Source organism: Rhodnius prolixus, unplaced genomic scaffold (assembly GCF_049639745.1).
Source record: "Rhodnius prolixus isolate KJV_2025 unplaced genomic scaffold, Rpr scaffold_2, whole genome shotgun sequence".
NCBI classification, from domain to species: Eukaryota; Metazoa; Arthropoda; class Insecta; order Hemiptera; family Reduviidae; genus Rhodnius; species Rhodnius prolixus.
Genome location: NW_027411592.1, coordinates 19,980,315 through 20,000,000, shown reverse-complemented (window position 1 = coordinate 20,000,000; position 19,686 = coordinate 19,980,315). Strand labels below are relative to the sequence as shown.

The following is a 19,686-nucleotide window of genomic DNA, read 5'->3' as shown; positions in this document are numbered from 1 at the left end:
GTTCGTTTAAGTTTTAATCGTCAACTGTCGTCACAATCTATTGATTGTATATAAAACATTAGTGTAAAATAGTGACAGTGAATATAATAAGGTGTTAGAATAAAAAAATATTTTCAAAAAATATATAATGTCGGCCTATACGCGTCGAAAAGCCAAAACCAAATACAGAGATCGTATACGGTTGGAAAGGGCTTCTCAAGAACAATCGAATGGTAATAATAAAATACCATATGACCGAGTCAAGCTGCGCCAGGAACGTAAAAGAATGATTGCGGCCGAGCGGATCAACGACGGTGTCAGTATATCTGCAGCTGGGGCGGTTGAAATTATGCAAGTGGATGATGAAATCGGTTCTACATCGAGAACGGACTGTATAGGCATAGATTGTGTTCGATCGTTGATTATGAAGACACATTGGGCAGCAGCTAGAGCACGTTTCACTACGACGTTTGTCAACAATCCATTCGGACATAAGGTGATGTGTGTGATCGTCTATGGTTCATCCTAAATACATAAATATAACAAAAAATATAACCTGTTACATAAACGTATTCACGTACAACACACGGCCGTGTCCATGACTCAGCCACAGTTTTTTTTTTCAATCAAATATTTGTTAGGCAAAAGAAATGAAAATAAAGGCATATTTATTCATTCAAAGTAAAAGTTAAAAATGTGAATTTTCGTCTCCTTTGAAAACTTACATCAAGTTGATAATACAAGAAGCTAAAACTAAAACAAATGTAAGCCAGCTGGACATGTACCTCCCATATCAATTACTGATCATCGTAAAGATAACTCTGCATGCGAGCAATGCGTATTGGAAACAAAATTAATTACATTAATAGTAAAAAAAAACTGCTAATTTACTTTATTGCTTCTTAATTTTTTTGAGTTAGTCTAAACATTGCGTCACCATTTCGAATTCGAGTTGTGGAATGAATGGTTTTTGGTTGGCAAAAGTTATTAAAAACTAATAATCTATAAATTCTAAATAACTGTTCATAAATAAAGCTTCATCAAAGTTAAAGAGTTTTGATCTATGTAGATTTTTTTAAAACTCTGACTTAAACCTGAAATTGATTCATTTTCTTCATTTTTAGAATGGATATTTGTACATAATAACATTCTCGGCCATAACTAAAGACAACCTTGTCCAAAAGCAACAAGATTGTTTATAGGAGAACGGTTGGAAAATGGTTAACTGCTGGGGCTACCATTACAATTTCACACGGCGGCAACTGGGTAAGTAATATTACAAGAAAAAGAGACCGACCGTCCCTCCTGCCTCATGCGGTGCGGCACAACAGGTGGCCAACCAACAACACTAGCTTGCAACAGGAAATTAGATTCACTCACATGCCTTGTGGAAGGCATCTTTCTGCAAAGGGGCGAACTCAGAATGTTCATTTTTTTGGCAGGAAATGGGTTTGGATTTACATTACTTAACTTTTGTTCAACGCTGGATGGTCGCCGTTCTTGTTTCTCAAGTTATGTATATTTTCTAATTACATTTACTTGTTGGTCTAGCACGCCTTCTTTAATACTTAAAATAAAATATAAATAATATATAAAATGGTTAAATTTAAAAAATAAAGTTCAAATGTTACTACGTTTCATCTGTAATTGTAATATTTTTGCACTGCAGTCCATGCGAAGGGATTTTGTCCCCAAAATCTAAAATAAGTTTTTCTTTTAAATTTGGGTAGGGGAATGAAACATGTTTTTCGTTTTTTTCTCCCAATTTTTGTAATTGATCTGATTTGGAGTAGATAATCTGAAATACCCAATATTCTTTCTAATGATTGCTCTCAGATCTCGAGGAATGAAGGATACATGCTTGATATTCTTCTTCGCTTTTTTATTGAATTGTAAGTTTTTTCTCTAGTTTTGACAGGACGACAACGATTAAGGACGTCACAAAGATAAGTGGGGAAAAAATGTAGGATTAACAGATTTTATTCAAATATATCATAATGGTATATTTTCATTTTATTATGTTTAAACATTACGAACGAAAACATTAAAATGATCTGTTTAGCGCAAACTCTAATAGTAAAATACAATTTTTAAAAATACCAAACAAAATAGTATATAGATTTGTGCGACGAAAAATTCTAGTATTATAGGCCCATGCAGTGGGAAGCAAATGTGTTCAAGCGAGAGAGCTTCCTTGAACTAATCCAGTTATGAATGTTCGGGCAAAACCCTGTAGATAGCGCTGCCAGACTTAGAAATAAAATGTAATGGGGAAACCTAATGGTCAATACGGGCAACTACGGTTATTCCCAACACCACAACCTCGTATTTAATATTTATCCTGTATACAGAATACAAAAAATACGTTCTTAATAATTATTACGTTTGTTATTTATATTTAATTTTTCGTAACAATATTTTTTAATTTACATAAACATTCTAAAATCAATTTTAAATATGTTTTGAAAGTAATGAAAATGAAAAATGTTAATTTATTTATTTATTTATTTTACTTAAATAATTAATACAGAGAGATTGTGGCTTTATTGATTTTAATTATTCCTCAGAAATTAAAGATATTTTTGATAGAATATTTTTTTGAATGTCTAAGCTACGTAATTTGTAGTATATTTAAATAATTCTAAGATCTGTTATCAATTTTTTTGAAGTTTTATACTATCATTTTCTGGAATATGGAATTTTAAATGATGCCTCTTAATATTACAATTTATAAATGTATACCTGATAACTTCTGACAAAAAACTTCAGTTTAAGCATAGTGTAACCCGTGGACCTTTACACGAAAATGAATTAAAAATATTAATTACCAACGAAGTATACATCAAATAATTTATTTTAAATAATTATTCTCTCTCTATAAAATAATTTATTTAATGATTCAAATAAATGCGTAATGCAGTTTTGCTTGTATCTGTCATTCATTACTGTATTAAAAGCAAAATATTTCGTCGCCATTCATGTAATAAAATACCCTTACAAGTTCTGTTCAATTCATCATTATAACCAGCTGAAGATTTTTATATCAGGTAATAATCTTTATAAAACTTATGTCCACTTGACTATAATCTAATGTTCATTAGTCTTCAGATGTCGATTCCTACTGATGTTGCGATACTTAGATATTAAAGACTAAATTCATAATCGTAAGCATATTATTATTATTATTAAACTTAGGATGGAAGATTTGCGAGGAATCGGTCAAATAAAACAACTCGTCTCTTTGCCAACATTTCGACAAATATATTGTCCTCTTCAGGGCCTGGATATTTCATATACAAAACTATTTACAGAGTCAGTAACATATTGCTGTTTTTCTATGTTACTGACTCTGTAAATTGTTTTGTATTTGTAATATCCAGGCCCTGAAGAGGACAATATATTTGTCGAAACGTTGGCAAAGACGAGTTGTTTTATTTGACCGATTCCTCGCAAATCTTCCATCCTAAGTTTAACAATTTACGGTCATGAAACCTATATATTAATATTCATTATAATTATTATTATTTAAGACACATCAACATTTGAGGTCATTGGCTCACGGATCTTTTTTTAGTGCATTGCTGGCCTTCGGACGCAGGTATCGGGTATACAATACCAGGTAATGCCAATACGTTACTAGTATTATACAGAAGGTATTGGAACACATTATGTGTATCACCAAAAAAAGGTTTCGGAACGAGAATATTTAGGTAAAACTATGTTCTTTTTCTTATATGTAATTGGTAGAAAACAGAGCATCAACTTCTGTAGCGTCCAAATTATGGACAGGAATATTTTTAATTAATGTGTGTGATCACAAAAATTTGTATTTAGCCATCGACCTAAAAACGTTATAAAAACCTGCTTTAGATAGTTATCTATGGTTACATTTTCCTGAAAATACCCAAACTATTTTTTTTTTTTAAAGGAAATAAGCGCCTGAGAAAAGAAAACATTTCTATACAAATAATATCAATTGATTTCGTTTGTCATTTATTTTCTAAAATTAAAATTTGTTATCAAAATGTAAATTTATTTAAAAACCTTAGTAGTTATAAAATTTTTATGAAACAGAATTTCCTGGTAGACAGGAGAAAACGATTTCTAAAAGTTCCCCCTTAAATAAGTTAGAAATCCTCCAGCGTGTGATTTCATAGCTTACCCAGAGTACAAGGCAAAAGAGTGGGGATCGACTATGAGAAAAAGCATTTGAGTGGGGATGAAGGAGAGAAATTAATCACAAGGTTAGCGTGTTTGCCTCCATACCAAAAGTTTTACGGTTCGATAATAACTATACCTTATCGATTTTTGTTTCTTTTTTGTAGAACGAAAAAAAAACTATACAAATTTTAGGGGTGCTGATGAACGAAAAAAAACAAACAATTTATTATTTTTATAAAGTGGTTCTACCTACGCAAATTTACTGCTGAATAAGCAGTCTTAATACAATATTAAATAAACTATTCTTAATTTAACACTTTAATATAACACTATACATATTTATTTAAATAAATTTTCCTTAAAGGATAAACAAAGTTGAAGGTTCATCTGATATATGAAATTTATTTTCCCCAAGAAGTTTTAAAAATATGCTATGAGTAACAGCTTTAAATAAAAACAAACACTGCATTTAGGTTTGAACCAGAAGAAAAAATAAGCCCCATGATGCCTTCTAATGAAACACAAAATCGGTTTCAACACACACAAGACTTTTTCTTACGCAGTTTACATAAAGATATTTTCTTGATATTTTTCTTTTTTGGTTCAGAAAAATCATTAATCAAAACCACACATTTATTCAGTGAAGTGGGAGCGGGAGTTAGTGTAACGGTTACGAAGCGTGGATTTGTAAGTGAGAGTTTCCAATTCGACTCCGTATGTAGCAATTTTTTATTCATTAGGAAAAAATGTTTAGTAAAAAATGAGGCTCCGTTCACGACACTTGATTAGATGGAAGTTAAGCCCCGTCTAAATAAATAGGCGATTACTTTACTTTGTTCAGTAAAATGGCATTTATGTTCAACTGATTTTTTTTCAAATTAGGATCTTTTTTTTTTTGGCAATATTTTCCCTATCTAGCAAGAAGGTAAGACAATGTTAGTGAAATCACAGCTAAAAATTAAATAATGTTACAAAAATATATATGTTCGAAGTGTAAAAGTATTTAACTTCTGCAAAAAATTAAATGCTTTCTTTTAAAAAAATTATAATATTAGGAAGTCCTGAGTCAGGTTTAAGAGAGAGAAAAAGCGAGAGGGACTGTACCACGCCTTGAATCGTTCAAGGGTAACACCCTAAATTGCATCCAGAAACTTTTGTTGAAGATTTAACCTTTTATACATAGCTGAAACATAAGGAAAATCAATCTAATTTTATTTGAGCAATATATTAAAGAAGCCGTGCAAATTAAAATTATTCGGCCAATCAAGTTGACTGACTATTGACGTATGTTATGCGATGCATGTATGTATCGTCATAACAAAAACAAAACATTCTGATAACCGTTCTGTGCAAATGCGCTACGTTTTCTTCTCTAATGTGCTACCGTAGTATAATTTACATCCACATCACCAACACAATTTTAACTCAGATTAAATGTATTAATAAAATTCAGAATTGAAAGAAAATGATTTTGACCGGAGGTGCCCATTTTTATTTTTTTAAGTACCCGCAATCTTGTGGAACCTTTTTTTTCTGACTAAGTATTTTAGGAAGGATCTGGGGGCGGGAATTTGAGTTTTCTTGATACAATTTCAGTATAGTTTTCTAACTATGTAATATTGAAACAACTAAGTGTTTTAATAAAATGAGACTGAATTAAATTTGTTACTTATAACAGTTCTTACTGCAGTAAGAGTTTAAATTATTTTGAAGAAACTTTTGATTAGAAATTAATTAAAATTAACATTATACTTTAAATTAATTCATGAAATTAATAAAACAGTCATAAAAGGAAGTCCTGTTTCCTAAGTTTGGAAGGAAATTTGAAGGAAACCCTGCAGGATCAATAAAATACTACTTTTACATAAATCTGAATTAAAATATAGACAACGGAGATCAGAAAATAATTTAAAAATTTTAACATATTAAAACAAAATAGGAATAACTTTTGAATTTGTGAAAAAGCTTATTTTTTCTTACGTTAAATTGAAATAATACACATCCACTTTGGTGTGGTGCCAATCAGAAGCTTCAACTACAAGCGGCTTTCAAGGTAGATATGGAAATTTGCCAAAAAAATCTTTGTTTACAAATGAGGTGGAACCTTTTGTACCTTCTGAGAGCATTCATTTTATTGAGCTATAAAATGAAGAGGTTTAACCAAAAGACTACAAAAATTGAAAATTAAAATCTTACCCCATAAGAGAAAATGGACCAAGGGGTCATCGGGACCGTGCGGGTGCTTTTACCTAACATCAAAAACTATACTGAATACCAAAACGCCCCAGTACTACAATCTATCCTTGGTAAGAAAAAGGATTAAGGATTGCATTCTTGCAGATTTATTTTTAATATACACAGGATACGACCTAAATTCGATTAATGTCCTAACAGAAGATCCGAATGTTTTGGTGTAGATGGGCAAACAAGAGGTGCCATAACTTCTTTTTGCTCAGCGTTTTAGCCCATTACGATTTCTTGATCTTCCATCAGTCTTCTCGGTTTATTTGGCAGCTTTGCAGTTCCTAACATTTATTTAATAAGACCTTAGCATCCTCATTATATCATCTGCTCCATCGCAGTTTGAAGCTCTGAACTTTCTTACTCTTTCCTACACTTATTTTGATCCCTTTTAAAGATATGACCCATTTCAGAACGTTCAACAGTAAAGATCGTACCAGCATTTTTTATGTTTATTTATTTTTTTATGTTAACGATCCAATCTTGTTTCTAATCTCCAAATTTATTGAATCCAAGCCTTCACATAATCCTAAAGTATTATAAATTCATGCATCATTCTTTTTGTATTTCTGCAGATATCCCTTAGTTACCAAAATGTTTGGGTAGATTTCCACTTCCTGGCCTTCAGCACCTTTCTACGGACATGGACTTGCTTCTGACATGCTCCACTTTCTACAAGAAGTATATTCTTTGGCCTTACTCTCATTTACCACCATATTCACCACTCTGGCGGTTATAGACAAGACTAACGAATGCATTGAAAGTGTTAGTTATTAAGTGAACTTCTCTTAGTTTTTAAATTTTCTCACGAAAAAATCTGAACTATTTTTCTCGTTTATGCACTTATCATAATGTAAGTTACTTTTATTTTAACATTCATTCAGGAGATTTAGGGGAAGAGGCGACATTGGGTTCCCCTCTTCATGTCAACAAATTTTACGGTTTTAATCGACATACTCATTCGATTTTCTCATTCACAATTTCATTATTCTAATAATTTTCTTCGGATTAGATTAGAACAGATATAGACAATAAATTGGATAAGATACAACTTTATTTAAGAATAATTACATATCTTAAGGAACATTGGAATAAGGACATTCCAATGTTAGTAATATTATAGTCTTCTTTCAGAGTTCGTTTAAGACGTTCAGGATTCAACAAGGAGGTAGGAAGAAAGAAGGAAAACCTGCAATTAGCAGAAAATGTTTAGAAGGATTCATGTTCTCTTGAGCCTGTATGGAATGGAAATAACATTTAATAAATTATGAAAAACAATCAAAAACAAACAAACGATAAAATTCATTCTAAACCTTGTTTATTTAAATTAATTTGATAAAATCTTTTCTCTTAAAATGTTAATCAACTTCTCCTCTGGCTCTGACACTAAATTCGGAAAACAATCATATCCAACTTCTTTGATATACACACAAATTATTCGAGCACTGTGAGATCTCACATTATTTTGCGGTTGAAAAATCTTCTCACATAAATGATGCCAATACAACCTCACAGTCTATATCGATATTATTAACACACTGACTCGCTATTAAATTTATTCTATCTCAACAATGTGTAACACTGTTCGGGTCTCAGTACATATTCCAACCCGTACTATAACTTATTTACTCTTAAAGACATAATTGCACGATGCACATCTGTCACTTGATCTTCACACTCTTTTCCTTCCAAAAGTGCAGGTTGAGGTGCAGCTTGGTATAATAAAAGGGACCATTCTTAACATGTCCAATCAACATGGTGGTCGCGAGCAAAGTGATTTCGAGGAACATTGATTGTTCTAGTGAGTAGTAAAGACCCGTTGCTTCTTTTCTGGCACTATTCCAGCTGCGTTCAATCTTCTAAAAAAATTGTTCTTCCAGAGACTTCGGACTGATTCAATAAATTTCTTATCTCGTTAGCATTGGAAAAAATTCAAATTCTTTAAAATATTGAATAAATCATAGTCACATACTGCTGTACAGAGTCACATACCTGATGAGATCTACTTCTGAATACACATTAACGTAATGAGGTTGCTCCTCAACACTGTTGATTCGCTAATTCGTTAAAAGCACTAGGCAATAGGGTGTTAGCTGACTTTTTTCACAGACAAAACACCATTTCCTTGGATACATGTTGAAATTAATTTTATATATCCATTTTACACGCTAGTAAAACATGTTATGTCTAAAAATTCAAAAAGCTCGTTAAAAAAATTAAAATAAATCAACAATACAGATACCTGTTGGGGGGGAAAAAAATTGAGAGAAATGCAGAACTGTTGCTGGTTAACAAATAAAGGAACTAAGAAAATTAACTTTGCCTGAAAACAAAATGAAATTAAATTAACTCTCTAGTTTTCTAAAATTTCGTGATACCTTACTTATTATTAGTACATGAACAAAAATGTATTTATATTATAGTTTAGAATGATTTTTAAGGCTACAAACAATATATACTTCTGTATAAGATCAAGTAGTTTATCATTTGGGTGAGACACACAAGATATACCCCCACCTAAATCTAAACAATATGTTTTTAATCTCTTTATACATTCGAAAATTAGAGCTTGTAGGAAGAAAATAAACACACTTTACATGGGAAATATTTTTAAGGTGAAGATTTTATTGAAATGGATATAAATCTACTTCTAGTCTAGCAGAAACAAATTATTTCAGGTTTCGTTCCCAACGAGTCTTTCAGATAAAACGTTTTCACTTTACAGACAATTAGAATTTTCTTTGGGCCTAAAGCTTTTCATACATTTAGGTATTAATAATCGAAAACTTTGAAAACTAAACTGGAAATACCTAAATCTGTACAAATTTATAATAATTCTATTTAAAAAAACAAAATTGGTGCGAACATCGAACGACAATCACTTACCTTAATTTATTAAATTAAATATTTTTAAAACTTAAGATTCGTATTAAAAAGATAATCTAACTCGACTTTTCATACTCAAAAATATTACTCATGTATTATGACGTAGTATGTAAGCAAAATAAAATTAATCCACACTTAAGAGAAGAGTTTTCCCCTTTTAACCTTTCTCAAAACTCCGCTTAAATGAAAATTATTGGACAATTTTTTCAGATAAAAGACAAAATATAAACACGCATATGCCATGTGTACCAGGCCTATAGAAAATTGTTGTAACTATTGACGAAAAAAATTAAATAAAAATTGAGCAGTCTAATCAGCAAAATGCCATTGATTAACAATCTTCTTCAAATTTTCAAAAAAATTAAACAATTTCAATTTTTTTCAGAGATGATACATCAAACTTCGCGAAATGTCAGTTTAGCAGAAAGTTAATCTTTCCTAGAAGAATTTTTCACAAAAGTTATAAATGTGAATGTGTAAAATGGGTATTCTAAGTAATGCTGATATTGAAATCTATGTATACTCCTTAACAAAAACTTACAGTTTAAAATGTTAAGTATAAGGGTTGATTAAACGCCAAAAGGTACACAAATCAGCAAGTACCCAACATTTCATTCAAGCTTAGTTGATATAATTTAAGTAATTTTGCTGCATTAACTTTTCCTTCACATTTTTTAGAATTTATTAGATGTCACAGACCCTTATGCTGGCCAGTTCATTCATAATATTATTTTGTTATAATTATGATAAAATGTATATTATATCCGTTTTTAAATAGGTACTTTATTTTAACTCTATTCCGAATTATTCTTCGGATTTAGCTTTAATTTGCTTTTTATTCTGAGATGTCACATATATATGCAAAAGTAGAAAAAGACAAAGTTAGAGTCGGCTACTGTTTAAATTTAAATCACGGATTTAAAAGAATATTTCAGTGTTGAATTCGTTTTACCGAAATATTCGTGAGCACAAATAACACACAGTTAATAACAAGTAGATTATTCAACAATAATGATTCATTTCTCAATTGTAATTTAATTTAGACCCCCTAATTTTACTTATAGTAAAATACTGGAATAATTAGATGTCCTAAACGTATGCATATCTCATTTATTTTATATTACATAACATATATTTAACATTGTGAGAAGAACAGCTACATTGAGAGTGTGATTGAAGAAAACTATATTATTTGCGATAAAGCCAGATAATTATTACCTATTATTATAAACGTTTGACTACTACATAAAATAACAATTACTTTAATCGAAGAATGAACTTAAACAGACGATTTTTATTAAAAATAAAATAATCGAAATCATTGATGTATGTTGGTGTAAGCATTTTTTTAAAAAAGTTTTTGAATTTTGTAGCCTCGTAATTTTTTTAATTTTTTATAACGTTTTCTTTTTAACCTGTAATTAATAGTTTGATTATTATACATTAATAGATATTAAAGTCAATCTACAGTGCTACTTGAACAAATATTTTGTAGATGAAAATGGCCAGCATAAGGGTCTGTGACATCTAATAAATTCTAAAAAATGTGAAGGAAAAGTTAATGCAGCAAAATTACTTAAATTATATCAACTAAGCTTGAATGAAATGTTGGGTACTTGCTGATTTGTGTACCTTTTGGCGTTTAATCAACCCTTATACTTAACATTTTAAACTGTAAGTTTTTGTTAAGGAGATTTTTGTACCTTTTGGATAGATTTTCATTTTTGTCTATTTTGCTAAGTTACATATCTGCTTTACTGTTTTTTTTTAAATTTGGAATAAGCAATTCTATCATTATAACCTGATAAGGTGTTAAGTAGGAACCGTAACTACCACTGGAGAGATCTTTTTAAAGAATGATTATAGTTGCGGTCCCCAAACCATCCTCAATAACAATTTTTTTGAGAAAGCCTTTTTATATAAAATAGGAAGGTATTTGTACGTAAAAAGCAAATTTAAACTGCGATTTCAGACCTTCCTTTTAAGAGGAGCAAGAAAAATAAACTGCGATTACAGTACTTCTCCCTAAAAGGCAAAGATTTTGAATCGAACGACAATTCATTACTTAATGTAAACCTTAACAAAAACTTACAGTTTTAAAAGTTAAGTATAAGGGTTGATTAAACGCCAAAAGGTACACAAATCAGCTAGTACCCAACATTTCATTCATGCTTAGTTCATATAATTTAAGTAATTTTGCTGCATTAACTTTTCCTTCACATTTTTTAGAATTTATTAGATGTCACAGACCCTTATGCTGGCCATATTTATCTACAAAATATTTGTTCAAGTAGCACTGTAGATTGACTTTAATATCTATTAATCTATAATAATCAATCTATTAATTACAGGTTAAAAAATTCAAAAACTTTTTGAAAAAATGCTTACATCAACATACATCAATGATTTTGTTTATTTTATTTATTTATTTTATTTATTTATTTTATTTTATTTATTTTTTTAGATCGTCTTTTTAAGTTCATTCTTCGATTAAAGTAATTGTTATTTTATGTAGTAGCCAAACGTTTATAATTAAAGGTAATAATTATCTGGCTTTATCGCAAATAATATGGTTTTCTTCAATTACATTCTCAAACTAGGTGTTCTTCCCACAATGTTGTATATATGTAATATAAAATAAATAAAATAAACATATTTTTTAGGACAGCTAATTATTCCAGTATTTTACTATAAGTAAAATTAGGGGGTCTAAATTAAATTACAATTGAGAAATGAATCATTATTGTTGAATAATCTACTTGTTATTAACTGTGTGTTATTTGTGCTCACGAATATTTCGGTAAAACGAATTCAACACTGAAATATTCTTTCAAATCCGTGATTCAAATTTAAACAGTAGCCGACTCTAACTTTGTCTTTTTCTACTTTTGCATATATATATATGTGACATCTCAGAATAAAGGGCAAATTAAAGCTAAATCCGAAGAATAATTCGGAATAGAGTTAAAATAAAGTACCTATTTAAAAACGGATATAATATACATTTTATCATAATTATAACAAAATAATATTATGAATGAACTGGCCAGCATAAGGGTCTGTGACATCTAATAAATTCTAAAAAATGTGAAGGAAAAGTTAATGCAGCAAAATTACTTAAATTATATGAACTAAGCATGAATGAAATGTTGGGTACTAGCTGATTTGTGTACCTTTTGGCGTTTAATCAACCCTTATACTTAACTTTTAAAACTGTAAGTTTTTGTTAAGGAGATTTTTGTACCTTTTGGATAGATTTTCATTTTTGTCTATTTTGCAAAGTTACATATCTGCTTTACAGATTTGTTTAAAATTTGGAATAAGCAATTCTATCATATATTCTATAACCTGAAAAGGTGTTAAGTCGGAACTGTAACTAGCACTGGAGAGATCTTTATAAAGAATGATTATAGTTGCCATCCTCAATAACAATTTTTTTGAGAAAGCGTTTTGAATAAAATAGGAAGGTATTTGTACGTAACTAGCAAAATTAAACTGCGATTTCAGTACTTCCTTTTAAGAGGAGTAAGAAAAACAAACTGCGAATACAGTACTTCTCCAAAAAAGGCAAAGAGGCAAAGATTTTGAATCGAACGACAATTCATTGATGTAAATCGGTTCACCCATTGATAATTTTAACAGTTGCAAGACTTCCTCTTAGTAGGTGTAAGAGCATGATGGCACTTCACTGCCACGTAGAGGACCTTTAATCACTTCTTCGTGCTAAATTTTATCAAAATCGGACTAAGCGTTATGGAAATATTGGTAATAATAGTTTTAGAAAGGGCTTTACTTGGGTGGGGCAAACTCCCCTCCTTATGAGGCGTAGCGTCGAGACTTTTAAAATGCAAATCTGTACAAAATTTCGATTCGAATGACACTTTTTTCATGAAAATCAGTTCACGTGTCGATAATTTGAAACGATTGCTATACTTCCCCTTAACAAGTGTAAGATTAGATCGTCGCTTTAATGTTATGTAGGGGAGCCCTAACCCTATCATCCTACCAAATTTTATCAAAATCGGGCCAAGATTTACAGAGTAATTAGTAATAATAATTTTGGAGGGGGCCTTACATAAAGGGGGCTAGCTCCTCTCCCATTCGATGTACAGAGTCGAGACCCCCAAAAGGCACATCTACATAAAATTCCGAATCGAATGACACCTCATTCATGAAAATCGGTTCACGCGTTTAGGCGCTACGCAGTTTACAAAAAAGGTAACAACAACAACAACAACAACAACAACAAGAAGAAGAAGAAGAACAAGAACAACAACAATTTTTGAAAATGCCGTTTTTGCACATTTTCGGCAACTTTTTTCTCAAAATCTTTCAGATCTAGGTTGTTGCAAAAAAATTACAGTTATAAAGGAGGATTTGCCCTATAATTTAAAGAAAATTTGGGAATTTTATCTTTTATAGAAAAAGAGAAAAAAATTGTCAAAGTTGGGTGTTTTTCAACGTTACGCTTTTTCCTGCAGTTTTTGATGATCAACCCTTATACAACTGTCCTACCGGACAGTTTTAATAGGTTCACCCATTGATAATTTTAACGATTGCAGTACTTCCTCTTAGTAGGTGTAAGAGCATGATGGCACTTCACAGCCATATAGAGTAGCTTTAATCACTTCTTCGTGCTAAATTTTATCAAAATCGGACAAAGCGTTATAGAAATATTGGTAATAATAGTTTTAGAAACGGCCTTACTTGGGTGGGGCAAACTCCCCTCCATATGAGGCATAGCGTCGAGACTTTTAAAGTGCAAATCTGTACAAAATTTCGATTCGAATGACACTTCATTCATGAAAATCGGTTCACTTGTCGATAATTTGAAACGATTGCTATACTTCCCCTTAACTAGTGTAAGAGCAGATCGTCGCTTTAATGTTACGTAGGGAAGCCCTAACCCCATCATCCTACCAAATTTTATCAAAATCGGGCTAAGATTTACAGAGTAATTAGTAATAATAATTTTGAAGGGGGCCTTACATAAAGGGGGCTAACACCTCTCCCATTCGGTGTACAGCGTCGAGACCCCCAAAAGGCACATCTACATAACATTCCGAATCGAATGACACCTCATTCATGAAAATCGGTTCACGCGTTTAGGCGCTACGTAGTTTACAAAAAAGGTAACAACAACAACAACAAGAAGAACAAGAACAACAACAATTTCTGAAAATGCCGTTTTTGCTCATTTTCGGCAACTTTTTTCTCGAAATCTATTAGGTCTGGGTGGTTGCAAAAAAATTACAGTCATAAAGGTGGGTTTGCCCTATAATTTAAAGAAAATTTGGGAATTTTATCTTTTATAGAAAAAGAGAAAAAAATTGTCAAAGTTGGGTGTTTTTCAACGTTACGCTTTTTCGTGCAGTTTTTGACGATCAACCCTTATACAACTGTCCTACCGGACAGTTTTAATAAGTTACATTAAGCGAAACGAGAAATTTCTTTTTAAAAAACACCATGATAAATTCTACATAAAACTTAAACTGACTAATTACACAATTTTAAGTTACAGATTACAAAAATAAGTTCACAGAATAAGCAATTTACAAGTGTAGAATTCTAACGAGAGTAAGAGAGTCAATGATCGTGATGAAGTTAACGATTTTGTAATGTGTCTGGATTTCTGTCTTCAGCAATCTTTTATCTCTTAGACGTCTAAATTATATGTATGACCTATTTTTTGTAATCACTTTATTGTTTGCCGATAACACAGATATTTTCTTTAAAAATAGATACAGAAAATTTGCACGATTATAATTCTTTTCCCTAACGAAGAGTAAAAGAAAGAAATTATAAGTTAATAAAATTAATGCTCCTAAAAGAGCCAAAAGCTTGCAAATTCAATTGCTATTAATCAGCCTCATAAAATGACTAACAAAAAAATCCATATTGGTTATTACATGTTATTTATTTAAATGTTAACTCACGTGCTAAAGTAATAACAATCAAGTAAATATTACTTATACCTAATAAAAAAAAGTATAATAATGAAGACAAAAAATGTTTTGCACATAAAAAGCAACTAATTTCAATTTTATTTTTGGTAACGAATTCACTCTCTGAGAATTTGTTACAAGGGGTGATATTACAGAAAAAATATTCATGAGATCTTCCAATAAACATGATTTAAATATCATTTTGATTAATGGAAAACACCGCGGTTTAATATGAGAGAAATGTACTACAGGAAACAGGTTCAGATCAAGGTGAGGTTTGAACAAACGAAAATGGTCTCTTGAAAAGTTTTGGCTTGGACAGCCTCTATTTCTTTATTGCAAACCGTTTACTTAAGGCATTAGCATATTGGTAAATAAATATTTGTTTCTTCCTTTGTTATTAGAGTAAAACAAAAAATGTTTTTTCGTTGATCTCAGATTCTGAGGCACCTTAATTTAATAAGAAGAAATTAGGCACAGATTTTTGAACTGTAACAATTCTATCCGCAATTTTTAAGAAGTCGTTTAAAGAAAGCAAAATTACTTAAGTATTTACTGCTAAAAAAAATATTTTAAAACTTTACCGCAATATCAGAAATATATTCTTCAGTCATCATGGTGATCACCGTTAGGATAGAGTTTCGCATAGCTAAGTAATTTATCTATTCATACCGGGAAATCATGCACAAACAGTCTTCTTTTTGCCTATTACAAGAATTATGAAACAAAACTGCGCATTTCATAAATTCGGCGTAAAGCATATGTAATATTATAAGGCTATAATATTTATATTAGTATAATTATTCTTATCGTCGCAATACTTATCAGTCACAAAAAAGAAAATCTTTCAGGAAATTTTTGAATCTTTCAGCTTACCTTCCACTGTGGTCAGTTGGCTGATTCATGATTCTCGTTTTAACAACATCAGCAGGAGTACCCATAGTAGCAGCAACTAGGCCGGCGCAACCACTAAAAATCAATTTTAAGTTTTTATTACATCAAAGTACATTTATGCGAGAAATGAATATTATTATTTAGTAAATTCGATAAAAAAAATTCTGGGAAAAGGGGTAGTTAAGCTTCCCTTTAAAGCTGCCTTGCTTCCTGTGTAATATCGAAAAGAATAAAATATAGAACTAACTTTCCAGATTGAAGAAAATCGATAGAACGGGAATCACTTACATAATAAATTTTCTTCTATATTGATATTTTCTCGCAAATAGTTCCTACCATTTTATTGAAACTATGTTATACTGCTGACGATACTGCTATTCTTTCATCATAATCAAACCTATCCAAAGCCAGTCGGATTATTCAAATTCATTTAAACCTTTTTTAAACGTGGGTACGAAAATGGAAATTAAAATAAATGAACGAAAATCAGTGCATATTACATTACGGAAATCTGTTCCAATGAACGGTGTTAATATTCCTCAAGCTGATGTAGTACGATACTTAGAGACGGTACATTGACAAAAAACTCACCTAGAACCCAAATACTCGACTGAAACAAGATGTGAACAGATGTTTTAAACTACTTTTTCGACTACAGATCAAATCTTGACTTAAATCACAAGCATCTACAGGAAACTGTTAAGACCGACTCTTCTCACCTTCCAAACAATCCTCCTCGTCGTTTAAATGGGAAGGAGCTTAGAGATCTACTGAGTAAGTGAAATCCTTCGTGAAAATGTTTTACCACTGGGTAATTGTCTAACATGTCATTACAAGAGAACTGAACTAGTATGGTGAAAAGCCAATGCCAAAAAATTTCTAATAGCAATATTTTTGAATAAATACCTGGACAGAACATGGGTTGTATGACTGTCTTCTAGTCGAGTGTGTGACAGAATAAACTGCTTGGCAGTGTCATACGTTGTAAGATCACCCAGATTGACTAGTGCTGCTCTTTGAACATTTGGAATTGAACCTTTCCACAGACCTCTGATTCCACCTTCATGAAGAATTTTGAAAAAAGCATGACTTGCACTTTGTACTCTGTAAAAAAATTAAAATCTATAACCACTCAGCATTTTTTTTTTTAAAGCCACAATTTTAAATTATTATAAATGAATCAATTTCCAGGTAAATTACATATATTGATAATGAATTGATGCAAGTTTAAACAACAGTGGAAGGATTTCAATTTATTTCCACGCAGAATTCAAAAATAAGGTTTTTATTTTGTGGTCCAAAAGATATTTTTCTTTACGTTCCGACATTTATATTTCTATCCAGTTCCCAGTTAAATTTATTTGAGAATATTTTGATGCTTGGTATATAAATTAGTTAATTAATCCTAAACTAACACTTGTTATATACCTTGGTGGTTTCCCTAATAGTCTACGTTTTCCTTCCATTTGTAATTGTACTTTGACAAGATCAGCTGGGCTGGCACAAAATTGCGCCACAGCTCCAGATGTGACTCCACCTATTGCTGACTTCCTACGGAACACACGTTAATTGCAGGATGCATAAAATTCAAAAAATGTGACATTCAATGGACCCTTTCAATTATGTTTGTCACATCTAAAGTTTTTGAAAATTTTACATTGTTGCAATGTGACATAAACGTACCATATTGGAAATGAGCCATCTTCATTTTTCTTAAGTACACTCCTTCGTAAGTATTCATATGTAACGATTCTGATTCCAGAATAAACCACATGACGATAAATGGCCGGTGTAATGCCCTGCCATAATTTCAAAAATCCTTCTTCTTGAGTAATTCCAAGGGCTGTCCTAACCATTCCACGATAAACAGCCTGTGAAAATATTTTCAGTTAGAATTATTTTTTAAGATCTGAAATGGATCCACAAGGGAAATCTTTATTGATATTTATTTTATTCCAATTCTGTTCATTTTTCCTACAAAAGAATATTATTTTAAGGAAATGTGAATAAGGAGATAAGTACAAACAATGCATTAACTTACAACTAAAAATTACAGGAAAAAAGTATATCTAAATGCAGTGGTATCATTTTCCTGGTCGTTCCCGTTTACCCTACGTTGCCTGTTCAAACTGCTAATTGAACATGACTTCATGCAAAACTTACAATTCTGGAAGTCAATCTAGAAACTACACCATAAAAAATGAGGAGTTACCACCAAGCCTATTGAGTTAGCTCTCCAATAAACCAATAACTGACTTTCAGCGCCTTTTCTTAAGTAAATTAAGAGCCCAGCGTCGTCTCAGGGTTGTATGGGAGATTCAAAGAGAAAAGATAAATGCGTTAATGAGAAAATTGGGGTGTACGGAAAGGCGAGAGTTAAATTTTGAATCGCAAAGTGATCAGGTATGCAGTTATACTGCCTAAAATAAGGACAATTCCTACAGAGACAACTTCTTTCCACAATTCATGTTCAGAGGTAGGACTGTGCAATCCGCAAACAATTTATTTACTTAATGAACACATATTCTAAGCCAGCAATGAGGCTTTAGTCTCTCCACGTTACCTTTTGATTGCTTAAAGATAATTGCTTTTATATAAATAAAGTACCTTAAATAGACGATTTTAATATTAAAATAGAAATAATGCTTAAAAACGAAAGCGCCTATTACAGTAATTAAGGAAAACAAGAACATATGAACAACTGAAAATAATCATTATGCAAGATCACTTACTTGTGGGTTACCATTTGATTGTGCGGCTACTTCACCTTGTATTTGCAAACGGGTTTTTGTAAGGTCCAATGGGTATGTCACTGCAATTTAAAATTTATTAAGTTCAAGACAATTATTTTTAATACTTTTTAATTGCACTAATATCACCAAACTACAAACAATTAAAAAGGAATTAAAATAAACAAACTTATGTTGCATTTAGGATTATTTTTTTTAATTTATTCTTGGAGAAATATTTCTTTTTGCAATAACTGAGTTTATGATTGTGCATTCAAGATTCAAAAGGCAAAAAAATTATCAGTACATTTTTAAGTCTGCAGAACAATATTAAAAAATCTGTTTGAATCATTTGCTACTTTTATATTTCAATCTATTTACATCAATAAACATTTAGGATTTAAGAACAGTAAAAGTGCTTTCCACTGCCGGAACGACAAAGTAAACTAATGATACCTAATATCTACATGAAACAATAAATTCTACACTTACAGAATTCTGCAACACTTGCAGCTACCACTGATACTAAGTATGTGCACCATAAGGCATCTGCATAATTATGCTGGACGGGAGGAACCTTTGTTTGCACCATTTCAGTTATCAATCTTTGGACCAATTCTGCTGTCACTAGAATTATCTAAACATCCATAATTTAAAATTATATCACCTCATAGAAACATTGTTACAGTTGCGAGGACAATACTACACTACAGGAAACAGAGAGTTTCCTTTCTCTCTGTTAATAAATTTAAATTACTAATCCAAGGTTAAATACTATCATTTCTTTATTTGGAGTACGCGTAAGTTGTCAAGTCAAATGGATAAGGAATTATACTGTGATATGCTCTTTC

The 19,686-nt window shown here is 31.1% G+C and overlaps 1 protein-coding gene across 8 annotated transcripts in view; it reads right to left on the bottom strand.

Moving 5' to 3' along the window:
- Ucp4A (Uncoupling protein 4A) overlaps nt 1-19,686 on the bottom strand; it is a 28,640-nt gene that overhangs the window by 7,323 nt on the left and 1,631 nt on the right. For 2 of the 8 annotated variants that reach the window (XM_074118450.1, XM_074118453.1), the window contains exons 2-7: nt 19,328-19,472; nt 18,839-18,918; nt 17,790-17,977; nt 17,535-17,657; nt 17,013-17,210; nt 16,089-16,181 (exon numbers count right to left, since the gene is read on the bottom strand). In XM_074118450.1, the coding sequence (XP_073974551.1) occupies nt 16,089-16,181; nt 17,013-17,210; nt 17,535-17,657; nt 17,790-17,977; nt 18,839-18,918; nt 19,328-19,472 (827 nt within the window). Of the gene's footprint in view, nt 1-7,414; nt 7,571-7,927; nt 8,569-15,796; nt 15,918-16,088; nt 16,182-17,012; nt 17,211-17,534; nt 17,658-17,789; nt 17,978-18,838; nt 18,919-19,327; nt 19,473-19,686 lie in introns of those variants that run through there. The other 6 variants (XR_012455400.1, XR_012455401.1, XR_012455399.1 and 3 more) reach the window with 6 other exon arrangements.